Source organism: Phocoena sinus, chromosome 1 (genome assembly GCF_008692025.1).
Source record: "Phocoena sinus isolate mPhoSin1 chromosome 1, mPhoSin1.pri, whole genome shotgun sequence".
Taxonomy (NCBI): domain Eukaryota; kingdom Metazoa; phylum Chordata; class Mammalia; order Artiodactyla; family Phocoenidae; genus Phocoena; species Phocoena sinus.
This window is the reverse complement of record NC_045763.1, coordinates 129112048-129129524: the sequence shown is the minus strand read 5'-3', so window position 1 is coordinate 129129524 and position 17477 is coordinate 129112048. Positions and strand designations below refer to the sequence as shown.

Here is a 17477-nt window from a genome sequence, read left to right as displayed (position 1 = left end):
TCCACATCAGAAATGGGGCCAGGGCTTAGTGGTTGAATATAGTAAAGAGGTGTATAAAACAGCTTTTGCTTTTTAATGTTTTAATACACTTTCCTTATTTGAATGGATTTCCAATGATCAACTTTAGGGAACTCACATAGCAACTGCATCCACGTTGGTGAGCAGAGAGTTGCCCACATTTGAATCCCTTTCAAAAATACTTCCTCAGTGGGATGAATGAATGTGCCTGTGCTGTCATGTTCAGCTCTTCCACACAATAGCATTTGGAATTACCCGAGGCCTGACCCTCTGCAGTCTGATGGTTGCAGAAGTTCCCCGTGGAGGTGGCAGGGGATGGGGTGTTACGGGCTGGATGTGCGGGTGCAGGGTGGGGCAGCAGATTCAGTTCAAAGAGAAAAGAGGTGACTGTGGGGAGAAGAGTATTCCAACCGGAGTGAACAGTGTGTATGTCCAGGTGCGCAGGGCCTGACTCATCCTGGCAGGAGAGGGGAGTGCAGAATGGATGGGCTGCAGTGAGAGGCTGAGGTCTGAGCGTGGTGAATACCTTGAATTCCTGGATCCTGGAGTCAATGGCAAATTAAGGAGCTTTTGAAAAGGGATATAGGGCTCCCACCAAACACACGTGTGTGTGTGTGTTTATAAAATTCTGGTAGCAGGATTCAGGCTGAACTACAGAGGCTGAGCATGGGAAGCTCTTGTGGTAAGAGTGAAAAATGAGGGTCTAGACTAAGGGTGGTGACTGCACCAAGGAGGTGTCGATTCTGATTAGAGAGATTTTCAGAACTTGGTAAATTCATGTTGGACAATGGGAGGGAAAGAGAACTGGCAGGGTGGGGGGAGGCTTCTGCCTTGAGTGGATTCTTTCTAGTAACTATACCATGAGAAAACAGATGTGAGAACAGGTTTGGAAGTAAAGTAGATAAGAAAATAAGAATGAAGCATGTTAAGTTCAAGGTACCTGAGATGGTACACCCAAGCTAAGGTGTTCCATGTGTAGTATCTGAAGGACATTGGTTCAGAATTCTGGGCATTATCTAGAAGGTTACTGAGAATAGAATCCAGTGCTTTTGTGTTTGGAATTCTTTGTACAGAGTTGGTTGCCTCACAACCAGGCTATAGTGGAATTAGATCACAGAAGGATAACTGCAATAACCAAAATGGTAGGAATCAGAGGGAAAGGAAGCTGGCCTATGAAAACGGATTAGAGAATAGAACACCACAGCCTGGAAGGAAGCCTCGAAAGAGATACAGTCATTTCTATAAAACTATTAAGGGTGAAAGTGGATGTTATTTGCCTACCAAATCATGACTTATAGGAGGAGATACCCTTTGAAATTTGAACAGAGCAAATTTAAGACAAATGAAAAAATAATTTTATACACTGTCTACATGTAAGTCTAAGAAGTTTCACAAGCCAGGGATATAAATGGGTTCCAAAAAGTTTTGGGAAAGAACGCACATAAAAAAGCCATAACTGTCTTGTAAGAAAGTGTTAAGGGACTTCCCTTGTGGTCCAGTGGTTAAGAATCCGCCTTCCAATGCAGGGGTTGTGGGTTCGATCCCTGGTCTTGGAGCTAAGATCCCACATGCTGAGGGGCAACTAAGCCTGCGTGCTTTAGAGTCCACGTGCCACAACTAGAGAGAAGCCTACATGCCACAACTAAGACCCAGCACAACCAAACAAACAAATAAATGTTAAGAAATCCCAAGCCTTTAGGTGTTGCTACCTGAAGGATGATGAGGCTCACTTACGGCATGCTTCTCTGGGTTGCTGCTGGCATAGGGATGCAGGCCTGCTTAACAATTGGTATGACCTAATGTGACAGTTCTTGGGAAGGTTACCTATCACTTAAATATAGTAATCCAGTCAGTCTTTTAAATTTAAACCACACTGAAAGGGTACAAATAGGATATTAATGATCTAAATTTCCAGAGAGTATTACGGTGTGTGTATGTGGGCAGGTCGGGGAGGGCAGGGAAGGGGAGAGCGTTAGGGTAGCTTTGGAATTAAAATCCCAACTTGTCAAATACTTGCCTGTATAAGAAGATGTACCCCTTCCTCCCAGCTCTGTTTCTTGTCATCCTAAGTTATAAGGAAGGCTGGAGGGTGGTGGTGGCAATTGAGAGCAAGGAGGGAGGAATGGGAAGGCAGTGTTGCCTATCTTTCCAAAATGGTACCAGGGATTGTAGTTGAGATGGAAGGATGAAGGACAGGTAGAGCCACAGGGCAGCACGTGTGCTTGATATTTGGGCGTGATGCATGACTGGCATGCGGCTAGAATGCGTTGCAGGGATCTGAGTGTCACCACACCACAGTGGTTCTGTGTGGCAATCAAATCGGTGTCAGTGTTATGCCTGTATGCTGTGTCAGTACTATAAACTTTTGAGTGTGCTTTTGGCCAGCTGGCTTAAATTATGGATGTAAGAATCACATTGAGCATGTTCAAGGAAACATATGGAGCCATCATTTACATCTTTAAGCCAAAGGCTCAAGGTCAAGAAAAACAAAAACAAGCCAGCAGAGGGCATCAGTCACACAATTTTACGATATTTCAAACCCTTCGAATGCGGGAAAACAGGACTGGACACAGTGCCATCTTGTGGAAGTTATTGATGTTCCCTTTTACAATGAAATTCAATGTGTCTTGAATTTAACCTAGGGCTAAAGGCTAACTGGTAGGCAGTCGCTTTTAATGCTTTAGCAAGCCCCTCATCATCCCCTTTATCCCTTATTCTCTTCCTCCAACATCTATTTATTAAAAAATGTATTGTCCACCTAGGACCACCTCTACTCACTTCTACCATTTGCATTTTATGATGTTTAGCCTCAGAAATTTATTCATTCAACAAATACTTACTGAACATTAACTACATGACAGATACTGTTTGTCCTGCGTGCTTGAGATACACCTACGAGTAAAAGGGACAAACTCCCTTGACCTAATGGAGCTTACATTCTAGCAGGAGGAGAGAGACAATAAACATAAGCAGAAGGTAACAAATGCTATTGAAAAAAGAAGAAAAAAGTAGCAATGGTATTCAGTAAGGGGGTCAGGGTAGGTCTTATGGAAAAGGTAACATTTAACCAAAGATTGGAAGGAGGTGAGGGAATTATTCAGATTCTCAGGGGAAGGGAGTTCCAGGCCGAGGGAAGAGCTGCTACAAAGGCCCTGGCAGAAGACTGCATGGCATGTTTGGGGAATAGCCAGGAGTGGCCACGGTGGGGTGATAAAGGAGAGCAGAAGAGGAGGCCAGAGAGGGAAAGTGGGAGGCCGGGTCACCTAGACATTGTAGGCTATTAAAAGGACTCTGGCTTTTACTCTGAGATGGGAAACACTGGAGGGTCTTGGAGAAAAAGAGGGACATGATCTGACATAAATTTTAACGGGCTCATTCTGGTTGCTGTGGGGAAAAGTAGAGCAGAAATAAGCATTAGGAGGCTCTGATATTAATCCAAGCAGGGGATGACAGTGCCTCAGAGCAGAGTGATAGCAGAGGAAGTGGTGAAAAATAGTCACATTCTAGATATAACTTGAAAGTAGAGTCAAGGTCTTCCTGACATATTAGATGTAGGGTATGGATGCAAGAGAAGAATCGTAAGTGACTCTTACGGTTTTTGGCCTGAACAAATTGAAAGATGGAGATGCCATCAATTGAGATGGGGGCCAAGGGGATACGGATAAAGATTTTGGGGAGGAGGATTGGGAATTCAGTTTGAGGCATGTAGGGTATGAAATGTAGACATCCAAACTGAAATGTTGAGTAGGGAGTTGAAGATATGAGTTTGGGTTTTAGGAGCAATGTATGGGATTGAGATATAAATTTAAGACTTGTTGGTATATAAATGGCATTGAATGCTACGTGACCGGATGACATCACCAAGGAAGTTTACATATACAGAGGACTAAGAAATCCAAAGTAAAAGGTTGGAGAGAAGAATAAGCAAAAAGATTTGGAAAGCACAACCACTGAGACAGGAGGAAAATCAAGAGTTTAGAGTCCTGGAAACCAAGTGCAGATGACTCAAGGAAGAAGGGGTGATGAATTGTAATCAGATCAAAATCTGAAAAATCAAGAAAGCAACCCAGTACTGCAATAGTAGTATGTGATCCTCTACTTAGCCTGACAGCTGAAGTCCAGTCGAAACTGATGGCTTGGGCTTCCCTGGTGGCGCAGTGGTTGAGAGTCCGCCTGCCGATGCAGGGGACACAGGTTCGTGCCCCGGTCCGGGAAGATCCCACATGCCGCGGGGCGGCTGGGCCCGTGAGCCGTGGCCGCTGAGCCTGCACGTCCGGAGCCTGTGCTCCGCAGCGGGAGAGGCCACAGCAGTGAAAGGCCCATGTACTGCAAAAAAAAAAAAAAGAAAAAGAAAAGAAAGCGAGGACTGAGCATTGACCATCGGATTTAGCAAGGAGGAGGTGATTGGTGTCCCTTAAAAGAACATTTTGTGTGTGTGGAGTTGTGGGAATAAAAACTATATGAAGTGGATTTAAGAGAGAATAAGAGAAGAGAAATTGGAGCAGCAAGTACAGGCAACTCTCTGGAAGTTTTACGTCAAAGGGGAAACAGGAAATAGGACAGAAACTGAAAGGGGAGGTGAGGGCAAGAAACCTTTTTATTTTTAAGATAGGAGAAATGACAGCATGTTTGTATAGTGATGGAAATGAAACAGTAGAAAGTAATATTTGATGTGAGAAAGGGAAGAATTAATTGCTGGGGCAATATTCTTGGGCAGGTGAGAGGTGATGGGATCTATCGCACAAGTGGAGGGACTGGCTTTAGGATGGGAAGGGATAGTTGATCTATGGTAACATAGTGGGAAGGCAGAGAATATAGATACAGATGCTGGTAAGTGGGTAGATGGTTAGTGGATAAATGAGGTGATGGGAATCTTTGGAAATTCTTTTCTGATTGCTTCAATTTTCTCAGGGAAGTAGGAGGCAAAGAATCAGCTGAGATGTGAGAGTAAGGGGGAAGTGATGAAGTGAGGAGGTATGAAACAGTTCAGGACATTGGGAGAGTGAATGAACTAGGGATGCATAGTGTAATTGCCCAGCAGTAGTAAGGGCTCTCTTGAGAATGGTAGTCATGAATTTAAAGTGAAGCTTCGTTGTGTGTGGGTTGTGTGTGCATTTTCCTAACCATGTACAGCTACATGAGTGCAAACTAGAGTAGACGGAGAATTGAATTTACCCAGGGTGGTGATTAAGCAGATTGAGAGAAGGGCAAGGGAGAACGGTAGCTATGCATGGGCCTGATTATAACGGTTGACCGTGGAATTTACGTTAGGTAAGAAGGAGAGTGAACCTCAAGAAGGGTGAAGGACAGGGAGGTGAGGGACAGGGCAAAGGTCAATGGATTGGAGGTTCAAGGGGTTTGGAAGACAGGAAGTAAAGGTCAGAGAATAGATAAAGACAAGGTTATGACTTTGGGAGTGAGCAGCTGAGGTAGGGTGGAGGGCAACGTCACTGGAGTGAAGTCCAAGGAAATGAGAAGTGAGATGGGGGGCGGTGTTGGAAGGAATACCTACACTTAGGTAGAAATCCCTGAGAATGAAGACAAGAGTGGTACTGGAAACAATGACAGGGAAACAGGAGCTAAAATCATCAAGAAATAAGAGAGAATGGACTGGAGATTGGTACATAAGTGCAAAAATGAGGGGTATGTGCTATAATCTGGTGCATGAGGTTCAAAGCTGAAGGTTTTATGGAGGAGGAAGGATGAATGGTCTGAAAGCAAAAATGAGAAACAAGGATACCTACCCCACGTGAGGCTCAGCAGTACAAGGGCTGTGGGAGACAAGCACCCCCTTTGGAGAAGGCTGCCGGAAAGCAGTACGCTTAGAGCTGTCCTGTTAGAGAAAGAAGGTGACGGACACATCCAGAAGACAGGTTAGGGGAAGTTTACTGATCATGGGCAGCGAATTATAGAGGGTACCGGGTAAAGGTTTCAGAAGTTGGAGAGGTGGGGAGAAGAGCATGGAATAGATATGTACTCCAATCTCCATACAGGACAGCGACCCAGCAGTCTAGGGCTTTTTGGCGGACTGACCTAGGCTGGGATAAAGAGCTATGTAAGTCCCGGCAGGTTCAAGGCAGATGATGAGAATATGAGTGTTGGTGGGTAGGGCTGGGGAGATTTCTGGGGGCCTCCTTTTTACCTCAGAGGAGGTGTGGTCTTAGTGTGCAGGCATCCTCATGTCATCACGAACATGTTTTTTATTGTTCCCGAATGGAATTCATGTGCTGGTTCTCTGGGTAATGGACATATTGACAAGAGTCTTGTGGGGCTAATGACTAATTTCCCGAGAACCATGCAAACTTCCAACAGTGGGGCAGGGCCATTTGTAGTGTTCTAGAAAGTTGGATTCTGGGGAAAGTGATCAGAGCTGAAGTGAGAGCCAGGGTTTGCCCAAGGTCCTGGGAACCATCAGGCCTGAGGAGGGACGCTCTTCTGACCACTGAGAGGGCTCTGGCGAGCTCAGCTGCAGGCGAGAGGCAGAGTAGAAACAGCTGAAGTTCTGTAGGAGTGAGCTAGCTTAGACCATGCCACTGCTTTTGGTGTCTTTCTTCTTTTACAACTCACAGGTGCAATTAACGTTGGCTTGTTTACCTCGGGAACAATGGCAATCACCAGCCAACTCAAAACACCATTTTCTTCCCAGATCTATTACTGTGATTAACAGGAGGACTCCCCAGAGATAAGGTAGTTCTGTTTCCCAACAGCCCAACATTTGCTCGGCACCTGGGGCCTGGCAACTCCACGGTACTGGTGCCTCCTCACGCCCGTCAGGTGCCGCAGGGCTAAGAGTGCCAGAGGAAGGGGCTTAGAAAGGCAAATGGGCTTTTCTGTCACCATCCAGTGCCAATTGGCACCTGGGTTTCAAATGACACCCAGGATCAGCCTGAGTGAGGTCTTGTGCCCTAAACAGACTAGCTCTCCAATCTCTTGACCATACTTTTGCTGGGGTGTTGGAGCACATTGATTTTACCAGTGCTGAGGTTGAGGGATACTGTCCCCTCGGGCCCCTGAGAGAGCTGGCTTGAGGAGTTGCTTCTGCTTTCCCAAGCTCCGCTAGCACACGGCTCACGCTCCAGGACGGCCCCGTGGCCTTGTGCGGGGCCCAAGGAACATTTGGACTCTGGCCGGTGAGAACACCGTGGGCCTCCCACTCTTTCTAAATTGCAGAATAAATAGATCTTTAGGCCCCAGGCAGCTATTGTGTATGAGGCTGAGAGTATTTTTGTCTTTAAAAGAGAAAAAAGCAGCAGGCAGAGGTAAGTATCTCCTTGGCTCTAACTGAAATACAGCCACAGAGAGGAGGGCTGGGGGAAGAAAAGCTAGCCCTTAATAATCCAAAAGACTAAAAAAAAAACAAGAACAAAAACAAAGAATCTGAAAGGCTAGTTTTTCCACTGTGTTATACGGAGCTTCAAAAATATCCTCTGTTAGTCTGTTAGCTGTTTTGAGACGGAGGACCCACTTCAGTGACTTCTCTGTTACTGTCTTGAGGATTCTTAAGTCTCTTTGGCTCCTGGGGGCCAGAGGCTAAGGCTTTCTTTATTCTCTGCCTGCTCATGGCTCGTGTTCAAGAGGATCACTGAAGACATGAACTGCAGTGAGAATCAAAACCTGATTAATAAAGTATTGTAAAATGTGATTAGATTAAGAACACTTCGAGAGTAGCAGTTTATAGTCTTGACTCATCCAACAACCTGCCATCTGATCTTAAATGTTGACAGTATTGCAATTCGATAGAAACTTGTAGTATTAAACAAACAAACAAAAATAGGTATATATTATGGTAGTGGAGGCAGCTGGTATGTCTCTTTAAATGGGGGACATACAGTGATGTGGTAGCATAAGCTCCATTTTATTTATTCAGATATAGACTCTGTAGTATTATAAAGGGTATAGAAGTTTTTTTTCTTTTTCAGCAATCTTTTCTTTCTGTGGATGAGGTTCATGTCTTTAAGATGGACTTACAGCTGTGAAGACTGTGAATCTCATGGAACTGGACTAAAGATTGCAACATCCATTTTCTGAGTTTTTTTTAAAGAATCATACTTAGTGCTGAGTTATAAAACAGACGTTGGCAAGTACAGTCTTTTTCAAACTCTGGGATAAAGAGTACTGAATGGTACAGGATCTGAACCCACCGAAGGTATCCATGTTTGTACATGAACAGCTGAGGTTATTTCCTTATCTCCTCTTGGATTTCAACTTCTAGGATGTTTGTTGAAACACCCTTCACTGTATATGTGGCTCCCAAGGCTTACAGACATTTATTTAACAGTGGAACTCCCCAAGGAAAGCATGGGTCGTTTTCTTTATTTTTTCCTACCTTTAGTTCTCTTTTCTCCATCTCCTAGGTGTCCTGGGTGTTTCTAGCTGGAGACTCGGGGATTCTCATTTCCCTCACTGCATCCAGTGGGAGACTGCTACAGGGTATCTTCTAAATCAAAAACCTTTTTGTTAGAAGCCAAAGCAAAGTTAACAGACTACTTCACTTTCAATAGCACTATGTCTTTCTCAACCAACACTTATGTGATTCAGAGTCTTATACTATTCCATTAGAAATGAAAAATTTGGTTTTTCATTGGCTGAAATGAGCTCTATTGTTCCCTTCTTTGTCAGAGGTCAAAATCACCACATTCTGGAATGTTAGCAGGCTTTGGGTCAAGCAGATAATCTGGTTCTAGGACTCAAATAAGTGCTTCAGCATGGAAGTCGGTAACAGTTCTCCCTGGAAAAAAGGACCCAAATTTTCTCCTGTCACAGCTTATATTGGAATTGCTTATTTAGCTATTTTGTCAGCTACTTTTATCCTGTTTCTTCTCTGGTGTTCCCAGTAACTAGGACATTCTTATAAATTCAAGAAATGTTTGATGCATAAATAAAGGGATGAGAATACTTAAGAAATATTATGTTTACTAAAGATATAATGGTTTGTTTCTCCCGAAGATCCTGAGTCAGTACAGTTCAACTCTACTTCTTCAGCTCTCTATCCAATATTGAGGGTGGAGGTGGGAGAGCTGAGGAAGGGGATGTTATGAAACACAGAAACACTATGAGCGGTAAATATGAACAAACCTCAGCATGGTTTAATTTTACTCCAGGCTGCTTCCTTCCCCCTCCCATTCGAAGAGGAGGCCCCCTTTCTTCTCGCCTATCGAATGTGAGGAAGGGGCCATACCTAGTTGTTGAGGAGACCAAGTAAGATCGCCAAGGAATCATTTCATCCTGTCATGACTCGAGCCTTACGTTCTCATGGTCATCAGGTCAGTCTAAGTTTTAAACATCTAAATGGTGTAACACTGCGCCTAAAAATAAGTTCAAGGTTAAGACAAAGTGGAAAAGTACCAAACACTTAAAAAAGATGAATTGGCAAAAACCTTCCTGTTGACAACCTCTGTTTTGTGTTTGCGGAGATGGTGTGATAGAATCCAGGAAAACCGGGTCTGTTGGGATGAGCATGCTATGAGATGAGAAAGCTACCCGATAAGAATACTGATTAAAGGAAATTATGCTTAAAATGCATAAAAAATTGCAAAAAAAAATTGATATTTTGCATCAATTCAGCCGCCTCCAGGTAAACTTGAGCTCCTGTTGATCCCCAGCTTTGGCGCCTTTGAATTTCCTTAGTCATGAGCGCTTCTAACTCGCAGTCACTGAACTTGAGATGCAAGTATACACCAACGTAACGTGCCATATGAAAGTTTTCACCTGAGAAATAAACTGCTTTTGCATTTTGGGGAGGAGAACATAGTCCTTAAAAAAGATTTTTACAGCCCAGAGAAAGGGTATTGGTAGTGAGGGTCCCCCATTGTTGAACTGAGGTTCCTGCCTACATCTCCGGCGCTGCCTCTCTTTGCCAGGGCTTGTCTAAGTCAGCCAGGAAGTGAGTGGACCATCAAGTCCTGATCAACAGTACTTTACTTTCCTGTTCTATAGTTTTTTTCTTCATATGCTAAAGTGAGGCACATTCAGAAGTGATCTCATCCAAGATGAGATCCTTTAAAATTTTAATTTAGACCAAGTAAATCTTCAAAAAGAAAACTCTGAATTAAATCTCAAACCTTTAGGGAGCCTTCAGATCACACATTTGGCAGGATGGACTACATTACCTTAATAATAAACATTTTATTTGGATAAATCTTTGGGATTTGTTTTTAACAACAGCTTAGAATTTCACTGTTGGAATTACCACTCGAGGATTAAAGTATAAAAAAAGTTGTCTTTTCCCCAAAACTCATAAAGATTCTATTCTTCCAGCATTTTACTGACATCATTAAGAATCTTCTCAAGGTGGCAACATTTCCTTGTCTTGTACTTTTATTCAGATGATGTGTTTTTCCCCCTGAATTTGCCAAAGTATGAGATTGATGTGTTTCAGACCAACAATTTCTCCCATAATCGTAAATATTTTATCTCCTAGAAAAATAATGAAAATAGAAAAAAGGTCTTGGTGCAATCACAATTATTAATGGGATTCCTGGGGGCAGAGTGAAATTATTCAGTCCTCTGTGTCTTTTCTAGACACCCAGGATTTTTACTTGTTTCACTCTTCTGTTGGACAGACATTTCAACTGAAGATAGATTATTTTTCTCCACCAAATAGCATCCCAAATCACAATGCTTTAAGAACTTAAAATCACTCATTTTCAATTTAAGCACCTTAAAAGGTCAAATTATGTATTTTTCACCTTACGTGGTTTTAGTTGAAACAAACTCCTATTTTAACTCGGACCTTCTTTAGAAAAAGAAACAGAACACATTTCATTTTTTATATAGAATAAACTTTGTTTTTATTATAGACATGGATCAAAAATAAAAGTTTTTATGTACATATGACATATAGTGCAAATGAAAGGCTTTTAAATACCAAGTATAGACATATTGTCGAAAACAAAAGGAGATGAGTGATGGGGGTTAGGATGGTCGTCCGGGAACTGCAGGAGGGGGTCGCCTAGTGAAAACAAAACAACAAAAAAACAAAATAAAACAAAAGAAAAAGGAAAACACAGATGCAGAGGAAGAAAACAATGTTTAAATTAGAAAATAAATCCAAATAACAGCATGCATAAATATCCCACAAAAATCAAACTCAAATCAGACAGAAAACGTGCAGATGCAGACATGCAGGGGAAATGAGAGAATATCACATGGCATAGTGAGCAGCTCCTAGGATGTTTCCTGGCTTCCAGCCATGTGCTAGGTATGAGCCATTTGAGCCCACTCCAAAACCTTGTTATTTTGTACCATGGAATGATAAATCCATGCAATCATATTCAGGAGAACTGGGAACAGTACAAGAGCCGCATACCTTTATAACTTGAGTATGTTTCCCAACCCTGCTTTTGTGACATTCGGTTATTTCCAAAGATCTCAGTAAATGTTGTGAAATCTCCATAGGGGGAGAGGGAGTTGATATAGAAATATGACAGGTGAGATTTCTTTAAGATGAGGGAAAGTAGAAGGCGGCAAGGGATCAAATGAGCAATGTAATCACAATGCAGAAAATATCTGGGGTCGATCTTGGAGAAAAGGATTTGTAAATAAGAATTTCCTTCAGGTGAAATCCTGATGTGATAGCCTTTCCAGGCCCAGGCAAACTATGAGGCTATGTCTGTTCCATGGTGACCCCAAAGCTTTTGGGTAAGGTTTCCCTCTGTCTTAGAGTTAGGTGCAACTGAAGTTCTTATTTATTCTGAACCAGGTCCAGAGTAAATGAAATTTGGTTTGCTGGCTCTTTCTCCGTATCCCTAGCCTGGCTTGCATCTTGTCAGGCCCACTGGTGGTGAAAGAAGGATCCAGAGTTTTGCTTCGTTTTGACAACAGCCTCTCTCTGGATGATGGGCTGCTGGGGAAGATACGGTAAACGCTACATGGCAATGGACAGCTCTGTAAGTAGGAAAACAGCAGGCCCAATGAAGCTTTCCCACAGGTTTCCAGCAGAAGTCTACATTTAATTTCCTCTTTCTAACCCAACTGGTAACGAGCTCAACATTACAGCAAGCCATAGAACGGCAGGTTAGTTCAGTACCCTACTCCCTGTGGGACTCCTTTTTGGCTACTCATCCAGGTGTTCAACAACATACTCACTTCCATCTTACTTCTGTAACACTTCAGTGAGTGGTGCAATGAAGTCTACAAGAAAACAAAAGCAAAAACAAAAGCAAACTTCTGTTTCATCTTCTATGAGATGTTAATGGAGCCATACTGACTGGGCTATTTCTGAGCAGCAGTAAAAAACGACCTTACCTTCCCCAAAGTCCAAGACCAATTTTTCTTTGGTCCAATTTAAGCTGGCTGAACTTAAGGAGGCCTCCTATCCATTTAAATGATGAAGAACTTGTTATTGGTGTGTAACCTTTCAACTGTGTGTGGGGGGGGGGCGGGGCGGGGGGGGGTTCTGCAAGATCCAGGTAATGGTTATCCCTGGTGTTTTCATGAAGAAAGTGTAATGAAATTCCTGTCAGGCTCAATGAGATTTATCACCTGCCCAGCAAACCGAAACTATTTTTGAGTTCTGAAGGGGCTTTAGAACACTTTAATTACCTCAGCAGGGTGGGGAGGTGAGCCATTAAACTGAACAGCAAGTCCACAGTGCTAAAGGGACGTTTTGTCAGCATATGCCAAAGCACTTTTCTGTTTGAGCTAGTTTGGTGTTCTAGTCTAGAAACAGGATCAGAAACTTTATGTCTTGGAATATATTTCATGGACAGCTAGAATGTTTGCTTCAAACAGCAGAGTGACATCTATCCCCTTAGCTCTTTTCTTTCCCTCTTCACTCATCCTGTATCTAATTTTCCTCTCATTGCCAAAAAAGCATTGTTGGTGATGACACCGTACACTGGCTCAGAGTTACTTCTATCACGGATCTCGGCAGTTTGGGTTTTTACTATTTCTTTTCCAGAATTTTCCATACTACTTAACACAGTGCTGAAGTGCTTGAAGGTCACATGCTGAAAATATTGGGGCTTTTTATATGAAGGGCTACAAAGTTACCTTATACCATTGCCACTTCTAACACAAAACTCGAAGTATTGAGTTTGGAACACTGAGTTGGGATACTGAGTTGCTAACACATATTAAAGCTCATCATACTAGCATTCACCATACAAGCAAATTCTACCTACTCAAGATTATAATTTCAGGTTATACCTCCTTAAGCTTTCTTAAAAACAACTTCGGAGAATCGTTTGGCTGAAACAGGAAGGTAAGGTGGTAGGAAAAGCTGTGTGTGGAACATGGGCATAATTCATATATAAAAGTCCCCATTATTAAGAAGAATGATGAATTACCCACATTCTCTTGGCTCTACCTCAGTGCTGCAAGCTGTTCCTAGGGTGACATTCCTCTGGCAAGAGCCCTGGGAAGGTCTTCCTTATAATTTTTTTCTTTTCTGTTACAATCTCACAAAACATTCCCTGCTTGTTTTCTTTGCCCATCACTCAGATAACTTAATATCCCAGAGCAGTTGGTGAGCCTGAAGGCTTGAGAAAGTGAGACAACAAAGGCAGTAAGAATAAGCGTTCTTCTCAATGCTTTTCTGCTGATCTTCACTTTTAAGTCAACCTAGATCCCTCCCTTTACAAGAATACAATGGAGGTAATGTAATTAATTCAAAGGGGCTCTTTTTTTGGCAAGTGAGAGAGAAAAGGTAATATTGAAAGTGATCTGAGTCCTCCACAATGCCCCCCTAGGACTCATTGCATGTCTGTCTCTATCTGCTTTCATGCCCCCTGTTCCTATGCGACCTACCTCCTTGGATCTCCCCAAGCATCAGAGCTCCAGGAGGATGGTCCTAAGCTGGGAGCTCCAGTTGCCATGACATTTGATTTTATCACCCAACTTTGTGTTAGTGAGAGTCTGTACTGGGACAATCTCACTCAATGCCTTTCCCCTCTGGCCTAAAGCCACTAAAGCAGTGTTTCCTAAGGCATGTACCTCAGAGCGCTAGTCCTGTGAGATGCTCTATGAACAAAGCATTGATGGTCAAATAAATCTGAGAAACATGGAGACACTAGCCCTGCCATCCGATATTAAAGCTTCTATAGAGTCTTCCAGTAAAGAAACATCTAATTTTTAGTCATCATTTCCCAAGTATAGTCAATCAAGAAATCCTTGGTGTACGTCTGTGTAAAACTTATTAAAATCTCATGGAATGGACTTTGGGAAACTTCAAATTAAGGTTGTAGTTTTAGCCAACATCTCTTGCATGTACTCTAAGTATCAGTCTGCCTCAGTGTGAAAGAACACCAAGAAGTGGTCTTAAAAGTGGCAATGCCAGGTGTGTGATGAAATTAGTACTTCTCAGTACGAAATTTAAAGGTTTCAGCTGAAAAACAAGAATCTTGAAAACTAATTGAGTAGATACTTACATTGATGTCAGAACTATTTTTAAAATACAAATGGAAATTTGCCAGACAGTTACAATAAGGTCCTTTGGTTTTGGTAATTTCTGCCAGGAACTATTCTGAATACAGAATCATGCGGTAAGACACACACTCACAGCACAGTGCACAGAATGATTCGCATCCTGACTCTTTCTTCCATTAAGAAGCTTCCTTTGAAGGCATTGATGGCTCCACTCATGGAAGATGTATAGACATGAGAAAGAAATCACAACAGAAAGTGTGAATTAACCCAACAGTCTTTCCAATTCATCTTTTCACAAAGAGCATACCCTGAACACAAAGGGAAAGTAAACCAACATTTCTCCCCTCCCACTCCCTTCTTGTCTCCTGCTTTTAGACGGCACAATCTGAGTCTATGTATGTTGATAAGGGACCTATCATCAAAACTCTTGTAACAAGGAATCTTTCTCTGTTCTCTGGAAACTCAGGATAAGGAAGTGTGTAAGAGTGAACACTCTTATGTTCTCTTAATATTGGGGAAACTGAAAGGGGTAACTTCTCCCCTCAACGCCGAATGAATAAACAATGGAGGCCAACTGTTGAGTCAGGAACGTAATTACTTTCTGTCAGAAATGCCTTCTGTAGACCTACCATTTGGGCAGAGTATTCTTCATCTTTCTGTTTCCTAGCTTTTCGGGATCACTTCCTTTTCAATAGCAAAATGTCACGGTGCTTCTTGGCAAGTGTCACTTTGTACCCTCCAGCTGCCTAAGGTTTGTGTTCTTCTTTAACTTAGTACAACGATGACTTCAAATCAGGAATAAAATGTTTCCCACTCTCCTGCCTTTGATTTGTCCAATTTGCTCCCTTTAAAAATCTCATCCTTCCCCAAATTAATGACAGTAATGCCAAATGCGATCATTCTCCACATTGGTACCAACAGGATCGAAAGAGTTATAAATATTTACAAGTCTCAGATCTTACTGATAAGCATAGACATGACTCAAATATATACAAGAATGAGGAAGGGGGGAGTCCTTCAAATGTTATCATTTATTTCAGGTTCAGAAATACAGCTTCACATTTTCACAATAGGTACACGTGACCTTCAAGAATGATACAAGCTTTAGGAACTTGCTTCAAAAATTCCATTCATAGAGTCCATCCATATCTCAGCATTAAGAAAGCCTGAAAGTGCCAAGAAGATAGGGGAAAGTACTCTGGCTCCAATTAATTAAAGAACCAACAGAGAAGGCAAGATTTTGCTTCTGTACACTGCTTCTTAATATAAAAAAGCAAAAGAGGAGTTTGATTCAGAAAAGGGAGAGAAAAGAAACATACAGGCAAGCAAAACAAAGGCTGTACATGTAAAATTAAACACAAATCAAGTAATGGTGGAATTTCTGATTGGAAGGAATCATTTTTAGCAAATTGGCAACATACAATGTAAGAGATTAGACAGAGTAATTTTATCGTAATTTAAAAAACATTACATTAAGGAATTTGAGGGTAAAAATTAAAAAGGAATCAAGCCTTGAGCTGAGCCATGTGTGAAACCCCAGACCAGAGAGGTGAAAAGTCTCACCAATATACCAGTATGAGCAGGTCTTAAGACAAACAGGAGACTCTTCCTTGAGTTTCCTCTCTCTTGCTCTCATACATACATACATTCTTACACATATATACAAATAGCAATGCATATACTACATATGCTTCAAAATACTCTTAAAATTTCACCATACAGAGCACCACATAATGTTAAACATACCAACTAGACAGGATGACTGAAGGCTCTAGAAGACACATTTGAGCTTTTAAGAAAGGAACGAGGGATCTAGTGAACCAATAACTGTTTCTTAGAAACCATCTAGCTTCATTCACATTAAACTCTGAGCTCACAGCTTGCAGTCCTCTTAGTGAAATGATATAAAACTCATGGCTTGAGTCTCAAATATTATCTTCTTTCATCGAGTTCCATAGTTCAGAGACCTACTATTTAAGCTTTATTCTTAATGTTAAGGAGATTCCTGTCCATTTCAAATAATTACATTGTTTGACAAATGAAAAATGTTTACCTGAAAAAGTGGATGGATGACCTGCCTCTGGGGTGTTACATAACTTCTTCCCTGAATTTTAAGCAAACTTACTCAGAAAATCCACTACTTGCATTATACTGCTGTATCCCTCTATTTTTATCTTTTGACAGTTACTGTAGAGAAAGAAAATGACTATGTAGACAAACTTAGCTTTTTAAGGTTCACCTCAGCAATCTAAGAATAATTTATAATTCTAATCAGAGATCTTAAAGGTAGGTTTCCAGATCTTACACTTACTATGAGCTAGCTATCTCGGCAAAGATAATTTCTTCTTCGATAGCAAAGCTGTGAATTTAGATGCAAATGTCTGTAGATGTTATTCTACCATGTTGTCATGGAAGTTCTGAGCCTTGTGCCTCTCAGAATGAATGTAATCTGGAGAAAATTTTGTACACCTCGTGCATGTTATGAGAAATGAACCACTTTTATCACATGTTATGGCAAATACTCTAAAGCTAACTCTTGTATTAACACAGTTTAAAAAATATATTCATACCCACACATACACACATGTATAAATATTTACACCCAAACATATACATATATATACAATACACGCACAATCACACTCATGCTCATGGCATTTTAACAAGTGATTTTTAAAGCTACTTACCCACAGGGGCACAAAATACATGTACTTACACAAATTTACTATGTATATACTGTATACATAGGGACACATGCTTAGAAAATATGTGTGTACACAGAAAACATCAACATTTATCACATACTGGTATTAGGTCCCATTTCATATTTGAGAATTATGGCTACAGTCTATTCTAAAAAGTCATAAAATGAACCTATATGACTACTCTTTAATTCTAAGGTCAGAAGGCTTATAGTTATATCACAGGAACTTGGTTTTATTATAATGTTTTGGAATAGAGTGAGTTTGTATCTGAACAAGTAGGCAATTTGCTAACTAAACAGACCCTACTGCTCTTCTATGTTACAAAACACAGCTAAAAGCAATATTCAGAGGAGTAATCTTGGTAGATGATTTCTGGAAATTCAATAT

General features: G+C 41.5%; 1 protein-coding gene across 1 annotated transcript in view; it reads right to left on the bottom strand.

Annotated features, from left to right (window-relative positions):
- Window positions 1–10824: 10824 nt before the first annotated feature.
- LOC116765140 (dynamin-3-like) overlaps window positions 10825–17477 on the bottom strand; it is a 162167-nt gene continuing 155514 nt past the window's right edge. Inside the window, exon 8 of the mRNA XM_032654435.1 lies at window positions 10825–10969. Within this exon, the coding sequence (XP_032510326.1) occupies window positions 10933–10969 (37 nt within the window). The 3' untranslated portion in view covers window positions 10825–10932. The remainder of the gene's footprint in view (window positions 10970–17477) is intronic.